Source organism: Anarhichas minor, unplaced genomic scaffold (assembly GCF_050575085.1).
Source record: "Anarhichas minor isolate MPS153535 unplaced genomic scaffold, ASM5057508v1 ptg000033l, whole genome shotgun sequence".
NCBI classification, from domain to species: domain Eukaryota; kingdom Metazoa; phylum Chordata; class Actinopteri; order Perciformes; family Anarhichadidae; genus Anarhichas; species Anarhichas minor.
In genome coordinates, this window is record NW_027466479.1 from 14,206,740 (window position 1) to 14,232,500 (window position 25,761).

A 25,761-nucleotide genomic window follows, 5' to 3' on the forward strand; every position below is an offset into this window, starting at 1 on the left:
TGTTGTACTTTTTTACTCAGATTCAGATTAATAACAGTAAATATAATTAGCAAATAGACTATGGTGTATTTTATAGATAACAATGAGACTTTATTGATCCATTGGTGAAAGTCTCAAGCTACCTGGCGTTAAATAAAATGACAATAAGAGCCACCTTTACCAGCTGCAACATTAAAGTGCATCAGTAATTATTCAGTAATACATTATTCTGAAATAGGCCATTCTTCATAACTTTTACAGCAGTATGTTTTGGTGCTAATACTTTTACTGAAGTAACATTTTGTAAACTTTTATTGTGGTATTGTTAAGTAAAATATCTGAGGATTTATTCCATCTCTCCATTCATGCACCGTTTGTTACATGTAAATATATTTGTTCTATTTTGTTGGACTACGAATATATTTTTAATTTCAAATCTTTGGCACAAAAGTTTTCTGTATGTGTAAAGTTTATCTTAAGTGTAAATAATGCAGCTGGATTAATGACATATTTTACATTTATATTTGCACAGACATGGACATAACATCTGCAAGATTGAAGTTGCAGTATAAGACATTTTCAAGCACTCATTTCAGAGGTTAATATCAAACAGAACAGTTTCGCAGACAGAAAAGGTTTTATTTCAGAGAATCACAGTGTTGGAGGAATACAAATGCGAGGTATTTCTGGATTCAAACATACTGAACATTGAACAGCTAATGAAAACAGGTAACCAGGCAGTACAAAACGCAGTAAATATATTCAAAATTCTTGCTCTTAACAAAAAGATAAAACGACCTTAACCTTTCAAAAACATATGGCCAAAGAAAATGTGAAAAGAAAATGCACAGCCTCGACAATATTGATTGTCAAAAAGTACTTTCTGTTCAGGTTTTAGGCAGATGTGCCCATTCAATGTAAACAGCAACTGGTAAGTCTCACTTTAGATGATGATTACAAATATCTTCACTGATGACGATGCACGGTTTCAAAAATCATTTGCATGCATGTACAAAAATGCAACAACATATATACCTTTGTCAGTCTGGTCATGTTTAGCCAACCCCATACCAAATGAATGTACACAGACACATCTCACCACTGGAAAGAGAGGTGTAAAAGTAAATCAATAAATTAAAATACAAAAGTTTTGACATCAAGTAATACGAGTACGAAAACGTTGTATATATTCGTATCATATACATGTATACTTGTAACTTTAAAGGATGTTAGAAGGCATGTAAACCAGCTTGTCACGCTACAAAAGCCACCGCAGAACACAGTTGGGTTTGCTGCGATGTTTCAGCCATTTGATAAACACTGAATAATTCCTCAATCCTTCCACTTAAAAGGGAGCGGAAGTATTACGAGAGGCGTGTGCTAAATTAGACAAAGAAGCGTTTGTCTCCAACTGGCTCAGCAGAAGAGGCAGTAACCCTGATTAGCAGCTGAAATAGCCAGCCCAGTGCTCCCAGTTTTTGCATTCAGGATACCAGGAGTGCCATTCCAAACAGCCCAGCAATAGCTGTGTTGGTGGGCAGGCTGCGACCCTTCCCACACCGGCTCGGAAACCAAAGTTCCCCCTGAGCCTTTGGTGTTAACACGTTACAAATGTGGGTCTAACCCCTTGTTTGTAAGAGTTTACATAAAGACAAGGAGGACACTCAAAGCGAGGAAAGAAAATCTTTCAAGCCCCCCTTCTTGCTGCTCTGGTGGTGCTCTCGCATTAGTATCTTGCTGAGACGCTGGACGACCCAGTTTTTAGGCTTAGAGGGAGTCTTGGAGGAAGATGAGGCCGACCCTGACGTGTTAGAGGAGGTGGAGGACCTGGAGAGAGAGAGAGAGAGAGAGAGAGAGTTGGGAAGCGAGGAGAGAGAAACGGAAAAAGGGGGAGGGATGAAGAGTTAGGATAGGGAAATTTAAGATTTTGTTGCTTGGCAGGAAATGTTAAAAGTGCGCCGTCAACAAGTATATGATCTGGCAAGCATGGATACGCAATCATTCGAATGCTAACGGGCCTGGCACATCATCCTCTCGGATGTCTGTGACACCAAGTTTAGTTGAGAGAGGTTATATGTTGAATTCTAGCTCAGGGGATATCATTACCAGACACCTTAAAATAACTTACCTAGGAGTATGAGCAGGTGTCTTGTCTTTGCCAGGAGTCTTGGGGGTTGTCATGTTGGCTCTGTGGGTTGACTGCGGGGTCTTGTGTTTAACAGCGCTCCCTGGTGTGCTGCGGGTCCTGGCGAGGGTAGCTATGAACTCCCTGTTCATTCCTTTGTGTCCGGACGTCTTGCTGCATGTGTGGCAGGTGGCCATCTGGGATAAGGAGAGGAGCGGAACATATTCATTAACATTGCGTGGCCCCGCATCTATATTCCCCTCGTACATAACGAGGTTTTGAGGTGAAGGCATTCAAGGTATCCTCCATGGGAATATTTAGCAACAAAAAACAAACTAAATCAGAAAGTTTTCTAAAACCCAGAGTTGTCTGACTTTCTCAGGGGCACACAGGAGTTTGTTGTGACTCAGTCTTGATCGATTGCAGTGACAGAATGCCTCCCGGGACACAGAGAGCAGGACTAGCAGCGGTTGTGGCAGGAACAGGGGGGGGGGGGGGAACTGTAATGAGAAGTGCTCCGATGCCCTGAGTGACACATCTACAGCTGAGGAAGAGCTCACAATGGAGTCCAGGATGCAAATTTATGAGAGGAGATGAGGCTCCTCCCGTTGGCCCTTCCTAACATCCCCTTCAATGTTTGTACAATGTTAAAATAACTGGATTAGTTAAAGCGGGATGGGAAACATTGACTTAGCCTATGAGAGGGCAAGGTGGGGCTGTTGCCATGCACGTTTCACCCATTCAGGGTACGGGTGCTATAAACACCGTCACACAACTCTTTCAGTTAATCTCTATGAACCTTTTCAGGGGGGGGGGGGGGGTTACTTTCGTCAGTCGAGTTTACACTTTACTGCACCTTACATGATGAATTATAAGAAACTTCCTGACACAGATTACACAAGAGCCTATATTAGGCAACGAGCACAAGACACGTCTGAGAGTGACGAGACGCAGCTGCCGCTTCATGAGATCCAAATGATTCAAGACAACAATTAGCATCCCAGACTCCTGACCACTGTGTCCCAATAAAAAGGTATAGTGCATGTGAGTAGACTGGGATTAGCTAATGTGCAATCCTTCACGAGGTTATTAACAGACATTATTGTGCAACCCCCAAACAGATAAAGAAAAAGAACCTCACTCGCATCCAGAACATTTGAACCATGCTCTTATTCAATTGCTGTCCAGTATTCACAACTAAGACGCTACTAGAAGATCAAGTGATGACAACAAATTGGAGACAATCACATCATCTCAGAGATGAGTGCAAGACAAGCTGCACAGAAGATTAAACCAACTCTACAGTACAAAATAAAAGTCTTCTCAGTGTAGAAAACGCCGTACAAAGTGTGAAGTGCTGTTTAGTGTAATTTGAGGATTGCTTCGACAGCCCTCCTAATCATCAGTAACTTAAATCCCACTAATTACACCAGCCACCCAGAGTGGCACAAGGGGGAAACGGGTCAGAACAGACCACCACTGCAGAGGTCAGCAAGTCTGAGCCAAGCTGTCGACAGTCCAGAATGCTGATGAGGCGGAAAACTCACCGACACGAAGGCGGCCATGTCAGATTCTGACAGGTGTCTGTTGGTGTTGAAGAGTTGGGTTTCGGTGCACCGGGGAGTACAGAGTTCCTCTTTCTTTCTTTCTACGAGAGCGCGTATGAAGTGTTCACTACACGAGCCTGCATGTCCAGCTTTATACAGACCGAGCCCAGCAACTGACCCACCCGTCTCTGCACAGGGGTGTGGCTGAAAGGAGGAGCCACCACTGCACTCTGTGGCTGGCCTCATCTAGACACACCGCTTTTTGCAAACTGATTAAAACCGCGTGGGATGAAAAGTCAGACCTCCACCAAGCATCTCCAAACACAGGCGGTATGGTAGACAGGAATCCAGAGAGATTTTTTAATTTTCTATGTAGAATATGTCATGATTTTGTTTCTGTATCCAAAAATCAATGGGACCGAATTCAAGAAGGATACGTCATATTATTTACACGGAGAATTCATCACACACACAGGCCAGTGTGCACATTTGATTTTCTACACCGCCTATCTAAGAGCTGAGTGCCTAATATACATTTCAGCAAAGAAACTGCTCTGATCATGAACAACGTTTGGCTCCATAATTTCCAAATGAACGCAGCAAGGTGCTTCACTGTTTAAACATCAAAGCATCTTCTCTATGGATAAGGTATATTACGTTGTCTGCTTCCTGTATGGTTCCTGATTTAACGGGTAGAATTTCTTTCCAACTCCTAAATAGGCAAGCCTCTATTTCAGCAGATGACGTATCTCACTGAAGAGAACATCCAACAGTAAAAAGCCGTCTCATCAAACTCATTTTCTCTCCTGAACCTGAAATAACTGGCACGCTTTAAAACTTCGCAAAGATCAAACAATTTGCGATTATTACAATCGTTGCAATAAAAAAAAAAAAAAGAACTCGGAACACAACTCACAGCAGCGATGTTGATGCTGCAGATAAAGCTGGAGCAGCTGGTTTAAATCCACAAAGGATGAATTAAGCTGGAGATCGTAAAGCTGTTCAAACTTATCACGTAGGGAAACACTGCGTCTAATAGGGCTTAACATTGCAGAGACATGCTAGAGGATGTCATACTGGCACCACTCTCTGGTTCCATAGAGGTGTTTCAGAGAAACAGACCCATAGAGAGTCGAGTGGGACTCTACCGGAGGATCTTGGTTCACGTGTATACGAGTAAATATCTATCCTGCTGTAGTGTCCTCAAGCCCAACATTGAATCTCTAAGGATTCCAACACTTTAGCATTAATACGACACAATTTAAAAAAAAGAAGTTACGTTTGAAAACAACGAGGTTTAGAAGATATCAAATGTTGTATCGTAAAATCGCTGCAAGAGGATTTTCTTGCTGCATTGAAATGAATGGAAACTCGTGATTCCCTTAAAGCAAATTGTAAACAATAGTATGATTTGGGAATCAACGTGGAACATAATGTAGATAACAGGCTCAAATGCACAACTTATCCTTTAGGACTGTAAAGTCAGTGATCAGGGGCTGTGGACATTTAGGTGACGGTGTAGATTGTACTGGTTTGAACTCAGACTATCCAATGATCGCTAAGGATAAAAAACATGCCACAGACAGCGGGAGTGTGTGGCTCATCGTGGAGTGGATCAAACACAGACAGACTGCAGAAGGAGGATTATGACTAGAATGACCTGCTGCTGTTCATCCCAATGGTTGATCCTCTTTGTCATCAAGTTAGCGCTAGCAGCCCCAGTGTGTGTGTGCACGTAACAGCCCAGTGGAGAGGCTGATCAGACCCAGCAATATAAAGGAGTCAACAACGATAATTCACAATAACCTGAAATTAAATCCCACCCATCAGGTGTACACATCTAATTTGAGCTAATCCTTTGACGTGTGTGCACTCTGAGAGACACACATGGGCCGGTGCTGCAGAGAGATTTGTTTTTCTTGTCTGTTGATCCTGGGAGCAGACGCGGTGGCCCGTCAAGCATATGGCAAAAGAGACAAGTTGGAGCTTCTGGGTAGCAAGAGGATAAACGACCATCTATGCACAGCTGGGGGAATATTAAGGACAGATGGTTTGATGCAGATAGTTGAATTTCTGTTGTGGAAAAAATAAAGGTTCATCATGTGGTCAGAAGACTACGAGATTAAAATGAAACCCACCATACAGGAAACAAGTGAATAGTAATCTAATATTGTGCTGTTTATCCCGCAACCCATGAAAAAAGACAATCATATAGACCTCACTAACAGCCCACTTAGATTAGTATTTAGAGAGAATAAACCTGCTAATTCTTATGCTGTCTGTGCAGTGAAGGGTTTGAAGGCAGACAGTGCCTGCCGACGAATCACCAGCAAGACTTTAATCTACGAGCTTTGACCTGAGACATGCATTCTGTGTAAGTGTATATGAAAGTACGGTGTTTGAGCAAAAGAGTGCAAGAAAACAACTCTCTTTGAGGTTGTGCAGCTTCGTGTCACGCAGCTGGCGCTGTGCCCAGTTGACCACGTGTAACACAATAAGAAGACGGGAGTCATGAGCTAAACACCTCTGAGCTTCTCTTGTCTGAACCTAATCAACGCAGAAATCACTGCCTCTGCTATCCTGGACCTGCCGGGTCTTTGGTGTCAAACCCTCAAGTGTCTTTATTTCTGCCACCATACGACACGCACGATTACTCATACATGCAACATTGGTTCTGAGAATTAGAAGAAGAAATTGCATGTGAAACCCACATACGCAGACACACGAACTCATACAGACCCACACAAATCAATTCTTCTTTCTATTAATAGCCCCCTGCTCCATAAATACCTCCCTTCCTGCCTTTCGCTCTCTGCTGCGAGAGGTCGGCCCGGGTTGATTTATTTGACCTCGGCAGACCGACGCCACCCAAGAGGGGAGAGATGAGCGGAGTAACAGTAAGGGAGAGACAGAACCAGGCGCCAGTAAGCATCTTTGAATAGAATAAAAGCACGCAAACGTTTAAAACTGTGCAATTGTGTGTAATTGCGTGCAGTTTTTGGAACGCCACTGGTGTGTGACACTCATTTGAGAACACATCAATAGAACACAATAAAGTGGAAAGCAGAAGAGCAAGTGGGGGATCAATACGAGGCCGGCTGTGGTGTTGCAGGCAGCCACTTAGTCACCCGGTCTGGAGGCAGGCTGCCCGGTACGCACACAGAGGCCCCCGGTCTGAATGCAGAGCTTCTACACACGGAAAAAAAAACATGTCAAATCTGTTTCTCTCTTTGTTTCTGTCTCTAATGGTGATAAAGGTCTCAGGTTTACTGCAAAACAAACCGGAGCAAAGGCAGGAGGAAAGATATCAACATTGTAAATGATGATTTATATCGCACAGTGGCACCATGGTGGCTACATCCACTTATTTTATACATTCCATGGTTTATCCTCTTGTCAGCACGAGTGGCCCCACAATCATCAGCTGGCCCACACTGAAGCACTGATCGGACCGGTTCTAAGAAAACAAACCAAATCACTTACTCAGTGAAGGTGTGTGTGTGCGCATGTTCACGTAAAAGCACAGTAGAGAGAACATAGACTATTAGAAGAGGACGTGGTCACATTCGTTTGTTGACGGCCGTTGTGGAGCTTCAATTCAGGATTTTGTACGTCGATATCTTGCTTTTTTTGTAACCAGAAGTGACACAAGCTGAATACAAACTTACAACTAACTTTCATGAACTAAAAACAGACGGGGAAAGTTAATAAATCAGGTGAGAAGTAGAGTCATTTTCTCATAGACTTCTATACAATCTGACTCCTTTTTGCAACCGGAGTCGCCGCCCCCTGCTGGCCATTAGAAAGAATGCAAGTTTAACGCACTTCTGCATTGGCTTCATTTTTCAGACCCGGAGGCTGCCGCCTGGAAGACAGACTCAACAACATCAACGAAGTGACACTGCCTACTCCACAATGATGATGATGGTTTGGCTGCTGTAGAGTCACAAGTCATGATAACCTGAAATGAAATCCTAACCATCACGTGCCATCTAATTTAGGCCGTTGCTAAATCTTTGACATGCAGTGTATGAACTTGGGGGGGCACATGAGCAGGTGCCACAGAGAGATGTGATTTCTGTTCTTTCAAGTAGGATTCATCCAGTTAACTAGATCACATAAAAGAATGTTGACTGAACATCTGGAAGGCAATGAATCAGCAAAATCACACTGTGAAAAAAAACGCTTCATACGGTTCGTTCAGATATAACATGAAACATATCCTAAGACATGTTATTATCTGTGGAAGCTCTCTCCAGGGCATGCTGTCACGGTTTGGTTTAAATCTAGAAATGTGCCCGTGCTTAAAAGGCCTCGTGTATTTGAATGTACGACGCTTCGAAATGCAAAATGAAATGTTTCCACTGAAGAAATCGTCATATTCAATGTGTATTACGAGCACAGAGACCAAAGAGTCTTTGACATTACTAGGTACAAAACACATAAGGGATAAATGTCTGTTTCTGCGGGTGATATAAGCTGGAACTAAAATATAAGGTGAGAAACACAGAGTATTACATCGTGAGAATAGCAGAATATATAAAACAGAACATGTGCCTTTATAAGTCTGACAATAATCATGAATCACCATAAATATCATGGTCTTATATCATGCACACAGTGTTATGCTCCTGGCCCCTGTGTGGACCAGCTGTACTTCTCTGAGGCAGAGTTCTGGGGTTTAAGGATAAAAAAAACCTACAACTTAGAGACAGCTGTAGATTTGGGGCTCCTCTGTGGCCATTATACTTTAAAAGCTAACTGATGGCACGTGTGGCTTTATGACAGATGTGCGATGAACGCCATTAATGTGCACGCCTGCCGTCACAATCGGTTGCAGGAGAGATATACTGCTGATGCCGGTGAGTGAGGATCCAAAAACCCAGCCATGACACCCGTGCCAACTTACAATTGATCCTTCAGAGTTCCAGAATAGGATTTGAATAGCGGTGAGGAAACAGAGCTAATTGACAGATGACATGTTGTTATAGAGCAGCAGCATGTTCTCTGGGGGGTTCTATATCCTGTGACATGCTGGGCTACAAACACGCTGACAGCAGAGAGCAAACTGATCCTAGCGCGGTGTTCATCGTGTGTGTCGGAGGAAAACAAACCAACCTGCATGCATTCTGAATGTGTGTGTGTTGCACTATACAAACCCGGCAGACATTGTTTCCACTTCTGTGTTTGTATCTAAAAAAGCTCAAGGCCACTGTAGCTGTTGCAGAGTCTCTCCTGGCCTTTCTCTTCCCCAAACACGTCCTCCCTCTTGTCATCCTGTCGCTCGCTGTCCGACCTCGAGGTGTCGAAAACCCGCGGCGGAGCTTTATCTGTTCGCTGAGAGCAAACAGCACCAAGACATCTCTGTCTCCTGTTTCCTGTCATCCTCAAGAGGCACATTCTCCAACACCATTACTCCAGTAAAGACAAACAGGACAGAGGGATGTAAGAAGACATGGCCAAGAATGGAAGGAGGAGAGAAGAAAGGTTGAGGCGTGCAAGAAGAAGAAAAACAAACAGAAGATTGGGGGATGAGAACGGGCTAGTGAGGTCAAGAAGAAGTGGTGACATAAATTATAACGAGAGGCTGGACCCACGTCAGAAAGAGAGGGCGCTTCTGGGAAAGGGGAAAGATAATTTCAACCACTTAAGTTCTGTTTTTTTCTTTCATGCCGGATTCATCGGTTATTCTGAAAGCAAGTGTTGTTTTCAGAGTACAACAACAGCATCGTGACTTTCGGTAAACGTGCCTATCCATCTGTCAGCTATTGTTCTGGTGAGCTGCCAGGCAAAATCATTTTTCGAAAAAGTGACTACTTTTGTTTCTTGTAACAAACAACTCGTCTGGGAGGAAGAACAGAAGAACGGAGGAGGAGGAGAACGCGCTGTCCTTTCGCTCCATTTAGGGTCTCTGCTTCCCTGGTGGGGCTACACGCCAACTTATTTCCATATCTATATAATACAACCTGCCCGGCGTGAATAAACATGCCTGATTTATAACAGCTGTAAGAACACAGAGCTGAGGAAAGCATATCATGCGCTGGCATCCACCCAGATGGCGACACGCAGATTCATCCTAAAGGGAAACGACCGTGATTTACACCCCGGTGTACAAATACTGCACACCACCCTCCATGTGTACGAGTGTGAATATCTACTGGTTATGTGTATGCTTATATTCTTTGGTTTTGTTTTCATTATTAATATCAACACATATATTAACTGTATGTTTTTGTACAGTAAGCATATCGTTTGGAAGACCAAATATTTCACTACCAAAAGCCAGAAAATGCTATTTGGCCTGAAACTCTTAGACTGATCAACACATGAGATAAAAAAAAAAAAAAAACTGTCATAAAATAAATGAGCTCTTCAAAGAGTCCCAGAACACGTCTCATCCAGAGCACGATCCCAGAATAGTTTTGAAGTCTGGAAGAAGAACGCAAGCAAACATGGACGTCTGCGAACACTCACACCGTGTTCTGTATAGACGTCCGCCTCGGTCTGAGCAATACGTTTATACGACAGCATGTTTGGATTGTTTCTCCCATAAATCCTCCACTTCTGACTGCGGGTGTTACCGGACTAACGGTGAGAAGAGCGGAACACCGTGTACACAGCACACAGCACACAACGACGAACTCTGGCACACACGAACATAAAACAAATGAAGGACTCCGTGGTCGCTGTGGCACATGATCTGCCAACAGCAGCATCTTGTGAGAAGCTGGCTCATGAGAAAAATACTTATTCTATTACATCAGATTTGATTTCCGTTATCCTAACTACCACACGCTTCTATCTCTACAGAGGAGGCGAGCGGATGCTAATCTCATTATATTCGGGCTCTCGGGGTTGATGTGCTCTGTTCATTCCGCCTCTTATCTCACCGCTCCACCACGCTGCATTTCTAAGGGCATCGCGTCGCTATCGTCCCTCAGCCGAGGCACATGCTGCCGTACTTGTTGCCCCCAGTATATGACTGACAACAGAGGGTAAAAATACTTTGCAGGAGTTGCTCGGGGGTGTATTGGTTTATAAGGAAGTCAGGATGATGAGCGAGCATCGACATTCTCCAATCGGGACTAAAACACTGTTGACAAATGAGAGAGGAGAGGTGCACAGTCCCGTAAGAGTGTCTGTAAGAAAGGCCTACGAGGTACAACACACAACATAGCTCTGTCATGTGTGTGATGGCTTATGTTTATGGATTTAAAGTCCGGGATGGGGTTGGATTGGGGGTGTTTTCTGAAAGTCTACGTGAAATGACTCCGCACAACTATACAGTAGATATGATTATTAATAACAATTCAGGGATGATGACATTTCCGATGTTAGCAGATTTCACAATTAAATCATGATTCACAAAAGCCATGTTGGTGCCGCTTTGATGCCGTTTCAGATGCAGAGGAATATTGCTCCCATTGGTAGATTCTTATCTTTTTATGTAATAATATTTTTGGTAAATGACTTTTTCTGTTTCCCTCTCCTGTGTTATTCTCCTCCGCTTCTCTCACGGCTACATTTCATTGCTGCTCCCTCTCTTGTCTTCCTCTCTGCCCTCGGAGTCAACTGATATGTAGCGAAGAGTGCGTTCAGAGGGCCTTGCGGTGAACAACTGCATATTAAATCAACCTGACCAGATTTTAATGAGGCGAAAGCATTTCCACGAGAGCTGCTCTTCGTTGGGGCTGAGGTCAGACCACCAGAGGGGCTCTCCAGTGGTCCTCTCCCGTCGCTGCTCTCTGATGCAGGAGAAAGCGACCCTGATGCCACGAGCTCCAACACCGGTTTCATCAGAGTGGGAAGGTAAAATAAATAAATAAGCGTTGTTGCATTCTGTGTACGCCTGGGAGGGCAGAAAGGACAACTATAACAGTTATGGGGTGTGTGTGTAAGGGAACAGGGTGAGTGTTAGTTCTTTTACAGTTAAGCTTAATGGAGCCACTGCAAAGGCCATAAGGAAACTGATAGTTCTGTGCAATGAATACAAATGACTTCATAAATCTAAATGGCAACAAAGGCTGGAGGCAATACATAAAGAGACCATGCAGGGGCTTGTGATGCTATAATAAATAATGATGCGATACATCTTTGACCAACCCTGGGATGTTATTTTGTGTCTCCTCCATAGGTCAGAGGTCAACACTAGCTACAGAATAAGTGAAAGACTATTCGACGGGGCTGAAGGTAGCTGACAAATATGTCTTTACGACCAGTAAAGCACAACTGATACATCAGAGGAACAATGTTACTACCCAATGGAGACTTATCACAGAAACACCAGAATTACCAACCAAATATGTAAAAAATATAATTTGTAGTTTGGGTTGTAGTGTTTTGTCTTCTCACCAGCACTGAGGAGGACTTTTGGAAGCGTTGCAGCAGGTTCTTCTGCACCAGACTGAGCCTTTTCCCCCTGGCCTTCCTGCGCAGGACACTCTGCACCCGTGCTGGTGGACGCCGCTTGGGCCGCAGCCGCATCCGGTGGTTGTCAGGCTTCAGCCACTGATAGCAGCACGGACACACCAAGGTGCTCTGCAGCAGCCTGGAGCACATCCGCTTCGCTGGTGCTGAGAAGAGGAGAGAAAAAGGCTAAATGGCAAAGAAATGGCAAAACGACCTATTGGTGAGGTTCTGGCTGACATGGACCCGTGGTGGGTTGTGAGTGTTTGGTCCCACCAGGCAGTCTGCTACAGACAGCTGGCTCACTCAGTGCGTCTGGCCGTTTATCAACCTTGGCAAGTCTGTGACAAGGCCCGACTTACTACTGCGTTCAGCTCTGGTGAAATATGCAGAAATGAAAATTGTGCTTAAAAAGTAAGGTTGGTGAAGGATGTGCAGGTGTCTGAACTTACCATTAGCCCTCGCAGGCCACTGCCTATAGGGGAGAAGAAGAAGAGACCAGTTCAGACATTTTGAAGAAATACTTAAAACAGAAAAGAGTCAAATTCATCAGTAACTGAGTTTTGTGTTAAAAAAACATTAGTACAAGATGATTATGAAGTAATACTTTAATAATTACAGTCTCTCTGAAATAGATCACATTGTTGGACATGCATATTCATTTATTTCAAAATGCGCTTCTAATGTATAAAAAAATAAAAAACAGTTGGCGAAAGAAACTGGCAGTTAACAACTCCGTTACAATAAACACATTACAAGATGGAAACACCAAAAGAGTCCGTCACAGGCAGACCTTTCCATTATGCATATCGGAAAACATGCAACTGATGGGTCTCTCCCAAACAATATAGGGCAAATTTCCACACTCTGTCAATGCCCCCCCCCCCCCCCCCCACAATACAGGGCTACCTTTGTGACTGCTAGGACACCTCTAACTTTGGAACGCTCACAATGAGATATTTGTGCAAACATCTGCACTAAGCCACTGCTAAGTCCCACTAAAATTAGCCCCGGGCTTAAATCAATGAAGGGAAATTTACTGTCCAGAGAGAGGCGGCAACGGGGCTGGCTGTTTATGGAGAGGAGGAAAGGGGCGTTGGGGGGGGGCTCTAATCTGGAATGGACCCGCTGCCAGTTTGTTGACACTCTCCACTTGCACCACCCCATATGTGAGATGGTGCATTCTATTGCTGGATGACGCTAACTGTAGCGCAGGGTGGAAAGAGATTTATAACATATCTGCCATCAGTCATCCTCCAGTCTGAGCCACTGTCCCTTGATCCCCCCCCCCCCCAATTTTATAATCAGTGGCTGGATTAAACTGTCAGATTATATAAAGTCCTGTCAGAAAATACTGGAAGTGAAGAGAAGTTGTTTGAGGCCACCGTGGTGGTTTGTGTCTCTGTAGAGCACTGATTTACAGGCCTTGAACACTTCAAATGTTAGCTGGTCTAAAAGTCTTCTTTAGAAAGTTAGCAGGTTTTGAATACATTACTGTTACTTATAATAACATTACTGAACATTGTAACATTGTTTTGCAAATTCTCAGACAAGGCTATGAACAGACTCGAGTGTAGAGAAGCTGGGTTTTTGTTCCCCCATATTCTCTGTTCCCGCTGCCCCCCCCGATGACCCAACTCTCAGAAGCTGCACACCGCACAGACCTCTTCCACCGCACTAATCCTATTATCATACCTGTCATGCATCTCCTTTTAAGTGCACACTTAGCTGTGGTGATGAACACTGAAGCTACCGGCCCTCCACGTGAACGGCTGACAACTGGGAGACGCAATCGAGAGATTCCTAAAAGATGCAAAGGTTTGGAGGGTAATGGGGGGGGGGGGGGGGGGGGGGGGGGGCTGTGTTGGCTTCGATGTAGTAATGTAATTAAAGACAGAAGAGCTGGCGGAGGCAAAGAGCATGATGAACATTGTATTGCCACCATCAGGGACAACAGTGCAACTGCTGGCATATTCTGAAACCCTTCACTGATGCTTGTAACGCATAGATATTTAGACACAGAAGGTGGGCTCAGTTACTTCAAAAGAGTATGAGGCTGAAATCTCTCATCTCAAGGAACGTCTCCAACTCCACGAGGAGGAGATGGAAGCCGCCCAGCGCCTGAGCAAGCAGGAGTATGACAACATGACAGCGAGATATGAGGCAGAAAAACAACACGTCTCTGACCCAAACAACCAGATGTTCAAAGTACCGATGAGCTGCAGGTTGAGTACCAGAGGAAGGTGGACCAGGTGGATGGGCAAAATACTCCGTCCTTTCTATTGTCACACAAGAGTACACAAAACCATGTGGTTAATTCATTTAGACTATTTCTATATCGTTATCGAGATATGAGATGACGTGCATCGTGAGAAGATTTTGGCCATATCGCCCAGCCGTACCGCTACCACCCTACCCTGCTTTAATCTGCACACATTCAACACCATTGGATATTGGATTATTACTGATATATATATAAATATATCGGTATCAACGTAGATAATAGGCTGTTCTCTATGAAGAGAAAGACAATACAGTGCTTAATGCAAAGCAAGAGCACTCCAGGCTATTTGAGTCCCTGTGACATTGTTTGTCCAGCAGACATCCTGCATATTTTGGGTATCGGAGCAGTGAGTCCGGCTCCAGTTACCAAACACACAACTATGATTATTAACTTACTGGAAAGCAGCCGGCAACAGGAGCCACAATAAAGTGACGTCACACATAACTCGCACATACAACGTCACGTTCACTAAACACAATCCTAGACACACACAAATACATTCGACTGAAATAACGTGTGAAAGCCTTTGATACATTTGATCTGAAACCAAAAAAAGGACAACATCTTTTAAAACCCAATTGTAACCCTGATGCAAACACACACACACACACACACACACACGGATGGAAGCATTCAGTCATCGTCGGCCTGACAGAATGTGAAGACGGTGGCAGAAGGCGGTAACACGATCTCCAACAAATACGTGTAGTAGTGTGTGTGAGAGTACAGACGGGCACCCACGACACACAAACACTCCAGTGACGCACGACCACAACCAGAGCCGGAGACAGAGAAGACACTGGAGACCCCCAGAGGAACACAGAGACACAGTTGTGGTTCATTATCTAAAAAACATCAACGCACACTGACCACGTGTGTCAGCTAGTTTCACTTCCCCTCAGTTAACTGATCAACTGTGGCCAAGAACTCTATCTGAAAGGTTTATTCAGTCTTTTTGTTTTCCTGACATAGCATCCATATCACCACTCTGGCTGAAGATCAAATTTAGCGTTCAATTATCTCATCACACTTCGGGGGAGCTTTGGCGATGGCTGCTGATGGTGTCTTCTCTGCCAGGCACTTTGGCATGAAACCAAGACCGGCCTTTCAGCCCGTGGTCCAAACATTCACACTCATGTCTTGCCTGAAGGACAGCTGGTTATAGTTTAAAGTGGTCAAAATGTTCTCTATAGCCACGGCTAATCGTAGCCAGGGAATCTGGGGGAACAGATCGATGTATTGAAGTAGCAGCGGGCTCACACACATCGGTAGAAATAACCCTGACTTGGGGTTTCACCTTTAATACTTCTGTTTTTTGTTGCCGTTGGTGGTTCTGCCTACAGATTTCCTGGCCCAGGTGAAAGGGAAACCAAGACGGAGGATATAGGAACATGGCTGGAACCCAACTCAAACACGAGCCACAAGAGTCCACACACACACACACACACACACACACACACACACACACACTTGCATTACTAACCATTTAAACTACGATAGGGCTCACAGACACACACACAGAGACCAAGGCGTAAGAAGATTTCTCTGGAAATTGCCTTTACTATCAACAAAATACGGCACTGTGTGGGATAATAAATTCCTGCAAAAGCAACAAAACTGAGGCAACGAACTGTAAAAGACGACGCAAATTAGAAACTGGCATGACTGACTTTTGTGTTTTATTCTAATAGGGAATAAAAAAAGACTTGAGAAACACTTGGTCCTCTGTGTGAGTCCTTTTGACAACCTTGCGACAGACACAAGAGAGTTAGGTGTACTTCACATACTGCCCGACTCACCCACTGATAAAAGGGACAGTCTCTGCTGGCAGCAGTGAAATTGAATTTATCCGTTTCAATAGCTCCCCATACGCTGCACAAACTCATTCACTGCACCTGCACATGAGCAGCCACCGGACCCATCTAGCTCCTGTAGGAGGAATAGCCACTGGAGGCAACAAGAAGCACAAGTCACTGTTTAAATGAACAACACTATCTTGCTTGTGGCATCATGAAAGGCATAAAAGTAAGCAACAGACGCATCTTACTCAGGGATTTAGTTGTGCAAACACAATGATGAACCGAGCTGTGAATGTACATCAGTCACAGACACACATCCTCACTGAGCGAATTCACAAAAAGAGTGACACATAATCAAGCCTTGTGTGTGTTAAGATGAGCAAACAACTGTACATATTCAACTCTTTGAGTGGTTAAATGTTAAGAGAACAATCACAGCAGAGTCCCGCCCCCCTGCTGTGACTGAGTGATTGACAGGTCTTTTAATACACTGTGCACGAGACATCGTCTGTTACAGATGCTTTATGTTACTGTTAAAGGTCTGTTAAGAGTCATTATTCGTTAACACGCCAGTAAAACAAGCCTATAATTCGGTTATGATCACAGGAAATGCAGATTTTTCATTTCTATGTCAAACTGGTACAATTGTGTGAGTATTTATGTGACGTGTGTTTTGGTGGATGTCTCATCTACTGTATGTCACTCGGGGTGTTTTCTTGTATTTCAACACTAACTCTCATATCATCACAAACAAACTAATGTAAGAAAATAAAGAGTATCAGTCGATAAACACAGTCGTTGTCATCATATTGGCAGGAAGTCAGCCGCTAACACCGGTCGAGCTCCTCCACCTAGCGCCCACGTGCTACTATTACAACAATAAGGAACCAAGAGGCGAAAGGGACATGCAGGAAGTATTTTAAACAAAAGTTGCTTACAGTAAGAACCGTGATAGCTCCGGACACGTGTCTTTATACAGCAGGGAGGCGTCTAACAGAAAGTTGGCGGATTTTTCTTTAAAAAAAGGCTTCATTTTAACGCTCCTACTGCGACTCGTGGAACAAAAGACTGGAACTCCACAGAAACACCGAGTTAAGACTTCTTCTGAAAAAAGGTTACGTTAAGGTTAAAAGCCCGCTGAACAGGTCTAAATCTTGCATTCTAGATAAAGCTTATGGCTGGACTGTTGCTCCGCTTGACCCACGTTGGGTCGCATGATTCTGACGTTGCTCTCGCCGCGGTGCATTGTGGGAGCTTGAGTAAGTCAGAGAGGCACACTGCGGAGCGGATGGATTGTTCCCTATCTAACGGGTGTTTACCTTGGCGGATCCTTCTCTATAACTTTGTGGCTAGTCCTTAAAAATAGACTTCCCTTATGCTACTGACTGGATTACCAGACTGCAGAGGCAGTTTCTCTCACAGGTGCTTTATTATATTATTAAAATGTTGCTTGACTTTGTTAAACAATCTGTTCCTAATGACTTCATATCATTGTTTTCTGTTTCTTTTTTATGTAGGGCTTTTTCAAAATACGTGGTCCTGGTGGGCCCACTCAAAAGTACCCAATTTCGCTTATACAGTTTTAATAGATAAAACTATTTATATAGTTCATATTTACATGGGCTCTAATTTAAAGTACACACACTATCAGGGTCATTTTGACGGAGACTGCAGACAGATTGCCTCTTTTGCTCTGTCTATTTTCTTTTTACTCAACATGTATCATTATTCGATTAATAATTCATTGTAAATTTATTTATTTTTAGTCTGTCATGTGATAATTTATTAAACAGTGATGTTAGGCCTATCTACAGCCAAAGTTAAAGCTATTTAACCCCCACTAACTCGTGACTGCATTTCTGAGATATCATTTACCGCAACCTATCTCTATTGAACAGATATCCATTGATGTCATCATTCCTTAGATCGTATTGGACAGTAAGAATTACCAATGTTAGACGACAGTGGGCTATATTGACATCAGTATTGCTGTAGGCTATCCTGCGCACTTACAAACCAGGTTTCTTGTCCAACAACACATATTATGCCATCCGACTCGGGGTATCTCTTTAGTCAATAAAACTCCTGCAGGATCTAGTGAAAGTATATTGTAGCGGGTCTAAACGGGAATTCTGCTGGAAGGGGAAAAAACTACATATTATATATGTTGAAGCAGCAGCAGCAGCAGCAGCAGCAGGGAGGGAGAGCCTGTGCGCATCGATGGGTACACTCGGGTGCGGATATCAAATGAAGCAACCCGGTCAGCCACACGCCCGGTGAAACAGAGATGTAAGATGACAAAGCATAAGTTCCAGAGAGGTTTTGTTCCACACAAGAAGGGATTTCATTTAGCACTGACGACAATACACACCGCTCCTGCTATGCTCGTGCCAAGGACTGATCGCCGGACCAGTGCGTTTTACGCACATCTTTTCCCGGAATGTCCACCCTGCTTAACGGTAGGTTTTTATTTATGACAAATGCTGCAATTTTTTTGACAAAAGCAGACCATTTATCGTTATCATAGCCCCTTATAATGTATCACGTTCCCACGTGAACATAGGTAAATATCCTCTGACACCATTACGAAGCGATCATTTTCATCCTATTTTGTTCCTTTTGGAACTTTGGCATGCGGGCTATTGACTAAATAGCCCGGGACATTATAATCAGGCTACAATACACACCTCAGTAATCCCCTTTTGATAGTGAGTTTATTATTTAATGCTTATCTGTAGTCTGTATCCATGGTTTCATTACAATTAATATTTTTACATATAACATTTAGCCCATGTGGAGGTTGAACTCTCATAAAATGTTGTTCTTTACAGGTTATAACTCTTTCTTTGTTATGTGTGTGTGTGTGTGTGTGTGTGTGTGTGTGTGTGTGTGTCCGTTTATGGAGGGTTGGGGGATGCCACCAGACACTGAAGAGATATTAAATCACCAGGCCAGTGTAGAGCGCACCTAAACTGATGGAGTAAGCTAAAGTGTGAGGGATTGCTCCCCACTTTGTCCGCGGGTAAATCTTCACTTTATCAGGCGCTGTCAGGCAGGCGCTTCCTCAAAAGATTGAAATAGCCGAGCGGTGCAGCTCCTCCTAAGTGTAGTCTGCGGATAAACGGATTTTCCTTCACAACCAGGACTAAATTGACTCGCAATTCCGAGGTCGAGAGGGACAGACGGACAGACAGGCAGGCAGACAGGCAGGCAGACAGAGAGGTTGATATTGTGCGACCACATCCTCATCCCGTTTTATTGCTGGTGCTGCTGAAAGGAAGAGGAGCCAGGACAGTGGTGGGAAGGTAGGCAGACTATTATTCACTGATTCTGAGGTCTCAGTAAATTGGTATAATGTTGTTGTGATGAGATGATGAAATTGCACGATGAAAGACTTGTAGAATACTTCTCCACTGATCTGTGCAGTTATAAATTAACCTAATTTTCCTGCAGGGCACAGGAACCCTGAAGTCCGTGGAAATCAGTCGTTTAACTGTCAGGCAGTATTGTAGTGTTAGTAAGTGGCTGCCTGGAGATGTGAGGGAATTTATTTCAACACAGTGACATTAGAAATCCAACGGAGGCTTTTACTTTGAAGTCCACAGTTGTGCACATTCTTAGAATAATTTTCACCAGTGGGACCATAAACTTGATGTGCTCGGCACTGACTCACAGCAGCTGATGGAACCTGCAACCCTTATTGTATTAATGCGCCACTCAAATCCATGTAGGACCACGCTTGTCTCCATTGGTGAGACAGGGTCTGGTGTCAGCAGGACTCGTCTTTCACCCATGGGGGACCAGGGCAGCAGAGACATCCCAAAGTGTCCTGTCAGCATCTGCAGGGAAAAGCCGCTCCCAGCAGCCATCGAGCCCGCTATCACTTCTGAAACGCAACACCAACTCCAATAGTGCTGAGAGAGCTCGGGAGAAAAAGGCACAATGCGCTGTAATGCTGGATTACAGTCAGGTGTGTGTGTGTTGTACATCTTTGTGATGACTCCTCTCTGTCGTGCAGCTATAGAAACTCGAGGGGCCACTTCAATCAGTTTTCTTTCCTGCATGCTGATTTTCCGCCGCTGTTATCGGAGGTCATCTCCCCCGCAGAACTACCTGACTTCCCACATCTGCAGCTGGAACATTGCTGAGTTTAATAGTCTATACTCTGTAATAAGTATCCACTTGAATTCATAATTAATAGCGATAAGGTCATTCAGTGATTCCGTTTTTTTTATGCTGCGTCCTGATAAATGTCTGCATCTGTTGTGGTCCTTCAACATCTTGTTAGTGCGGTCTTGATAATCCTGAGTTTATTTACTACCTTTCAGCCGCTAGTGCTCCCGTCTTTGTTCCTGTGTTCTCAGTGTGCGCATCTGTGCATGTTTGTGTTCCACACCTGCGCTTCTGGAAGCATTCATCATTTGAATGCATCATTTGGAGAGTATAAGCACTCTTCAAGCACCCCCTGCTCGTGATGCATTTATCAAAGCCTTTCTTTGAAGCAGGGTGGATGAATGGTCTGAGGCAGAAACACAGAGAAGACCAAGGTCACGCAGCATCACTTGCTCAAATTACTTCTTTTTTTTCCTGTGTGCCGGTTGGAAGTTCTGTTGCTTTTTTTGGGACTTAACACACAGTCATACAAACATTACTTCAAGGACTTCTCATTCTGCTTCATTCGTCATCAGCCACTGTGTGACATAAATATGATTTAATATTCAATATTTGAAGTGATCACCCCTCCGTGGGGATTATTTGTGAAGACGGCTGAGTCACTCCACTCTTACTGGAAGCTGCACATTTTCCCTTACACTATTTTCAACAAAAGCCTTCCTGCATGCACCGTACTTCTTGATAGAGGACCAAAACTCAAAAAGGAGGTGATCTGGTTATTCGACCTGATTACATATCCTTTATTGCTGTTCTTTTTTTAACCAGTGCCTTCAAGCGTAATTCTTCATAGATCTCAGTATCAAAGTGCATTTTTAGGCTATAATAGGATGTGTGTTTGTGTGTCTCTGAACAAGGCATAGTGAGCATTCCTACGTGAACATATGCGTTGGCTGGTGTGTACGCTTTGAGAAGCAGAGCTGCTGGAACAGAGTACTTTGCTACACCATGCATAATCAGGTTGAGGAGAACAAAGATGTTGGTTCTATCCAACTGTGTTTGTTCGGATCAGGATGATTCTAGCATCCAGAACCAAAGAGAACAGTGGCTCTTTCACAAGACACCGAGGGAAGGGACCCAGTGGAGGGAGCAGCTAAGGTCTTTGTAAAAGGTTGTGAATCCCTGGGGAATAACAAGGAGAGGAATAGTAAAGCCTTCTTCCATTATAGGCTTTTCATAATAAAATGATAGAGGGTTGGTGTTCAATGACATGCCCTGAAAGGCATTGAAACGCTGTATATGAGTACACAACTGTCACGGTAAGGGGACTAGTAAGCCTCTTCACACGGGTAAGTTTAGCCGCTGTATTTGACAGATAGCAAACAGTTAACCATGTCATCGTTAAAAGTTGCCAGTCGGATGTCTGGCTTAAAAGCGAAGAGTTATGGGTACAATCTATAGAAAAATGATGCCGCTTGTTTATTTGATAGCTCCCTGCGGCCCTGCTTGAGGAGTAAATTAATGGGTACAGAGCCTCACACCCTAAGTGGCAGCCAGACAAGACTTTTCTTTTCTCCCTTAAATCCCAGACAACTGAGGGATTGTTTGCAGAGCCAATCTGCAAGGTTCAAAGACCTCAAGCATACAGACAGGCATTCGAAGTATGGATTCTAATACAAATGTATGTGTGCGGAGTTTTGTTAAATTGAAGGTGGACCCAGCGATCTGTTTCGCCCTATGTGATAATGAACAGCCTGAGTAATTGCCATGAGTAATTTGACAGCTATATTTTTTCACTTAGGCATTTGGCTCTGTCGACTGGCTGTTTATACAACAGTCATATTAATAAACATAAAGTCGGGGCAAGATAGGGGCGCTGGCATTATGTAAATTTGTTAATCTAGTATGCTGATTTTTCTTTGTTTCTTCAAGCAGTTTCCGAGTGAATGCAAGAATCATACTATGTGTATTTTCCTCGCCACGGTTCCTCTCCTTCTGATCTGCCAGCAAACTAAAATCACAAACTGCACCATTGTTACAGCTGGCACAATGCACCATTGTTGAGTCGTCCATTGTGTGAGTCTTTGAATAGGGAAGGATCTTTTTAAATGATAAGGTTTCGGTTAAAGGGCTGCACGGCACGTATCCGTGACACTCTGTGTGATCATTGTCCTGATTATGGATAATAAGTGGGACTTATTATCCAACATCAATACTTAAATTATAAGTCCCATTAATTGCACGCTGTGTCTGCGGCAATTTGCGTCTGGCAAAGTCATTTCAGTTCTGTCAAGAACCCATTGTTGCCGCGGTAATGAAAGGCAATTCACGTAAACGATTGAATGTACTATCTGGGTGGCCTCTTTCTCACCAGAGCCAAGTTGCCTAGAGCAGTTTCCAGTACTATGCCATCCATTATCAGTCACTGTTTTTGTCAAGTGCCCTATATGAAAGGAGAGATGGGTTTGATTACAAAAGGAGCCAATGGCCAGGGTTGCCTCATGCACTTGAATTAGGAGATCAGACATTCCTGACAGCATACTTCAAAAGCATCATTCCCAAGTGTTGTGCAGGCTTTCTCTCTCCTTTCTGATAACATATCAGTGCAGTTCTATCATTGTTTTAAAGCATCCTAATAATTCACTCTCACCCAAAACCTAATCAAAATCACAACTGTATTTTTTATCTTATTTTATTTAAATACTACTCTCTTTTACAAGCTTTTTTATTTTATTTTTTAACTTGGAACAGGAAAAAAAAAGCGTTAAACATATTGAATTTTGCCCCCGGCTCTCCTCTACTTCCTTTTTTTTTTTTGCTTTGTTTCGTCCTTCAGCTCCTTTCATGTGTCCTCTGAGTTCATGTCCCTGAAGTCTCAAATGTAGGTTGGACCCATTTTCATACAAGGAACTAGGTGAGAGAAAGATAGTCATGTAATTGCCTAACCGTACTGTATCACAAGAGCAGAAGCCTGAGAGGACGGGGGGGATTGGAGAACAATCCTGACGGGAATGCACCACATCAGAAATTTGGGCTAAATGTCACAGAAAAAAGGCGGGTTGTTTATCTTTGTTGTTTGTCTGTTGATGTTCCTTCTGCAGATATGAGGATATATCTGTGAAACTATGACATTTTCAGACCTTTGTTTGTGATACACGCAATTTTGAGTTCACTCAGCTTTGACCTTTTAATGCCAGTTACATGGCAGACTACCCGAGAGAGACGAGTAGAAGGCTAGAGAATAACTTGGGGGTGGTTTGGGAATTGATTACATGCCTTCCGCCTCTTTTATGACGAGCTGCTTCCCCGTGAGATCCATAGACAGCCGTTTGCTTGCAGACATTTCAGATTTCTACGCCCAAACCCCCCCCCCCCCCCAACAGATCTAATTTATTATCAATACGCAATGCACAAGCATAATAATGATTGCATCTATTCCCAATGACACACTCCAAATCTGCCACAGGGCTTCTATATGAGGACATATCAGACAGACCTATTTTCTGTGGACCCATGGCACCAGTAGTCATTAACTTTCTAGTCAGGCAATTTGGGCCAGAGGAGCCTTTTTCTCTGGGTGTCGAGCAAGGTGGATGTGAGCTGTATAGCTGTGAAGGCCAACCCCCTCTTTGCAAGGTGAAAAAGGGCATTTCTATTGGCCAGGTGATGAATGTGGCGTCTGTTGAGGTGCATCACCCTTGTGGCGCTCTCTTTCTCGTCCTCATTCGCTCTCCATTACTATTTTCCTACATTCTATTACCGTGCTTGTTCATTTTCCTCTCCGCTCCCCGTCTCATTCTCTGGTCCCGGCATTCTCTGTCACTTTTTCTCCCCTCATTTCCTCCCGTCTGCTCCCTCTGTCTCTCAAACAGGAATCTATTGTAATTGACTTTATCTCTCTTTCTGCCCCCTCCCCTTCCCCCCTCATTTCCTTCCTCTTTGTCCCCCTGTCTTCCTCTTCACAGTGGATCGGCTGACGCCAGGCCCGAGCTGAAGGTGACCTGTTGGCTGGGCCAGGGGCTGTAACACAGGACATGGGTCCTGCTTCCCCACTCCGCTCGTGTCTTGTGTTGCAGCCAGTGGAGCAGCCTGTCTACCTCTCTGCAGCTCTATCTGCCCAACGCTGATGGGCGGAGCTCCCAGAACAGATGGATCCCGACAACCGCGGGCCTGCAGACCCTGCAGACCCCGCTCCTCACTTTACAGCTAGCTTGTGCCTTATCGTTTGTCATTCTAAGTGTAGATTTCAAGGTTGAAATATTGTCCCTTCTCACAGTTTAAAGTCAATAAAGCACTTCTGAGAAAAACATTACTCCTGTTCTATTTGTAATGACAGTGGGATTCAAGGATTATTGGTTTTGGACTACAATGGGGTGTGCTCGGTGTTCCCAGTTGAGAGTCAATACTTGTTTCAGGTCATGTCCTTTCAAGCGTATAGCTGCAGCCCTACAAGAACAACTCCCCGGTGACATTTGCACTGAGGCAAAGCGAAGTTACCACCATTGAGGATTATTATTCTCTTGAAACTGTAAACACAAGGCGAGCCATATGGGTTTTTAATGAGCCTTGTCTTCCAACTTTCCCAGGAAGCAAACATCCTGGTGAAGTAATAGCTCCTGACAAGGTCAACAGGGTTGTGCCTCTGGGCGAGGCAGGCAGGTGCAGTGGAGGCACGCGTGGGCTGTCTGAGCCTCTTTTTAAATGCTTCCTCGTCTCCCCTCAGGTTCCAAACGGACAGCGTAGATGAAGAGGGTGGAGCGTGACACGAGATACACTTTGTCTTTGTTCTCATCTCAATAACAAGAGGAGAGATGAGGGAAGTAGAGGAGGCCGGGAAGAGGACTGAGATGCCGCACAATGCCTTCGTCAATGCCTTTGTGACCGCAATTCAGGCGTGGATGTGTTTGTGCACATCATGGTGTGCTTTTTTTTAGCATGTGTAATAATTGAGTGTGTGTGTGTAGTGGAGAAAATGAAGCCATTTTCTGACAGGAGTGTCTCTTGATTGGAATGAAATCCGGGTGCGGGTGCTTGCTGTTTTCAATCTCACCAACCAAGATTGTTTACCGGAGGGATTGAAAGGAGGCTGTGTGCTGAATGCGGTGTGAGCTGATATTGGCTGACTGTTTACCCCGTGTTGGTGCAGATGTCTCAGAAGCAATATTATTTATTTACCGCTATAGCCCAGAGCACCACCAAATATTTTTGTGACATACCTCCTATTAACCTGATCTAAAGGCAGCCTTAAGGTGAAATAACTCTGAAATGGCATTTTATGATTGGTGTACATCTTTCTGTGGCCTCTGCAAGATTAACCACTTCTGGGTAACTTCTTTTCAGATTAAAGTTTCCTCTTCCACTTGGTTTGGGTGTTTGCAGTTGACATTTTGAATCTTTTGAAAAGGATCACGGTGGTCTCCTTTTGGTTTGAAGACTAAATTAAAGGAATGGTTTGACATTCTTTAAAATATACTTGTTCGCTTTCTTGACTGGAGTTAAAAAAGACCATTG

General features: G+C 43.9%; 1 protein-coding gene and 2 long non-coding RNA genes across 5 annotated transcripts; 2 read left to right on the forward strand and 1 right to left on the reverse strand.

Moving 5' to 3' along the window:
• Nucleotides 1-597: 597 nt before the first annotated feature.
• rmp24 (ribonuclease MRP subunit p24) lies at nt 598-17,308 on the reverse strand. Of its 3 annotated transcripts, none has more exons than XM_076106072.1 (5): nt 17,079-17,308; nt 12,510-12,532; nt 12,004-12,224; nt 2,108-2,301; nt 598-1,806 (listed from the first exon to the last, which is right to left on the reverse strand). In XM_076106072.1, exons 1-5 carry the CDS (start codon nt 17,171-17,173, stop codon nt 1,644-1,646), a joined length of 696 nt encoding a protein of 231 aa, XP_075962187.1. In that variant the 5' UTR covers nt 17,174-17,308; the 3' UTR covers nt 598-1,643. The 3 variants fall into 3 exon arrangements, with proteins under 3 accessions (XP_075962187.1, XP_075962188.1, XP_075962189.1); XM_076106073.1 differs by lacking the exon at nt 17,079-17,308 and adding an exon at nt 13,753-13,860; XM_076106074.1 differs by lacking the exons at nt 12,004-12,224; nt 12,510-12,532; nt 17,079-17,308 and adding an exon at nt 3,652-8,772.
• On the forward strand, nt 17,045-17,980 carry LOC142965261 (uncharacterized). Its single transcript, XR_012957645.1, has 2 exons — nt 17,045-17,562; nt 17,658-17,980. It is a non-coding gene; the product is annotated as an uncharacterized LOC142965261 (long non-coding RNA).
• Nucleotides 17,981-18,088: 108 nt separating this feature from the next.
• Nucleotides 18,089-24,557, forward strand: LOC142965448 (uncharacterized). The gene is made up of 2 exons (XR_012957672.1): nt 18,089-18,599; nt 24,216-24,557. It is a non-coding gene; the product is annotated as an uncharacterized LOC142965448 (long non-coding RNA).
• The last annotated feature ends 1,204 nt before the right edge of the window (nt 24,558-25,761 follow it).

What these genes read in the sequence shown, in the direction of transcription:
- rmp24 (XM_076106072.1), bottom strand. Translation starts at nt 17,173, where the DNA reads ATGAAGCCTTTTTTTAAAGAAAAATCCGCCAACTTTCTGTTAGACGCC. An exon ending in GTGGCCTGCGAGGGCTAATG is followed by an intron (nt 12,225 to 12,509) that starts GTAAGTTCAGAC and finishes TCCTCTTCTCAG; the next exon opens with CACCAGCGAAGCGGATGTGC. An exon ending in AAAAGTCCTCCTCAGTGCTG is followed by an intron (nt 2,302 to 12,003) that starts GTGAGAAGACAA and finishes TCCTTATCCCAG; the next exon opens with ATGGCCACCTGCCACACATG.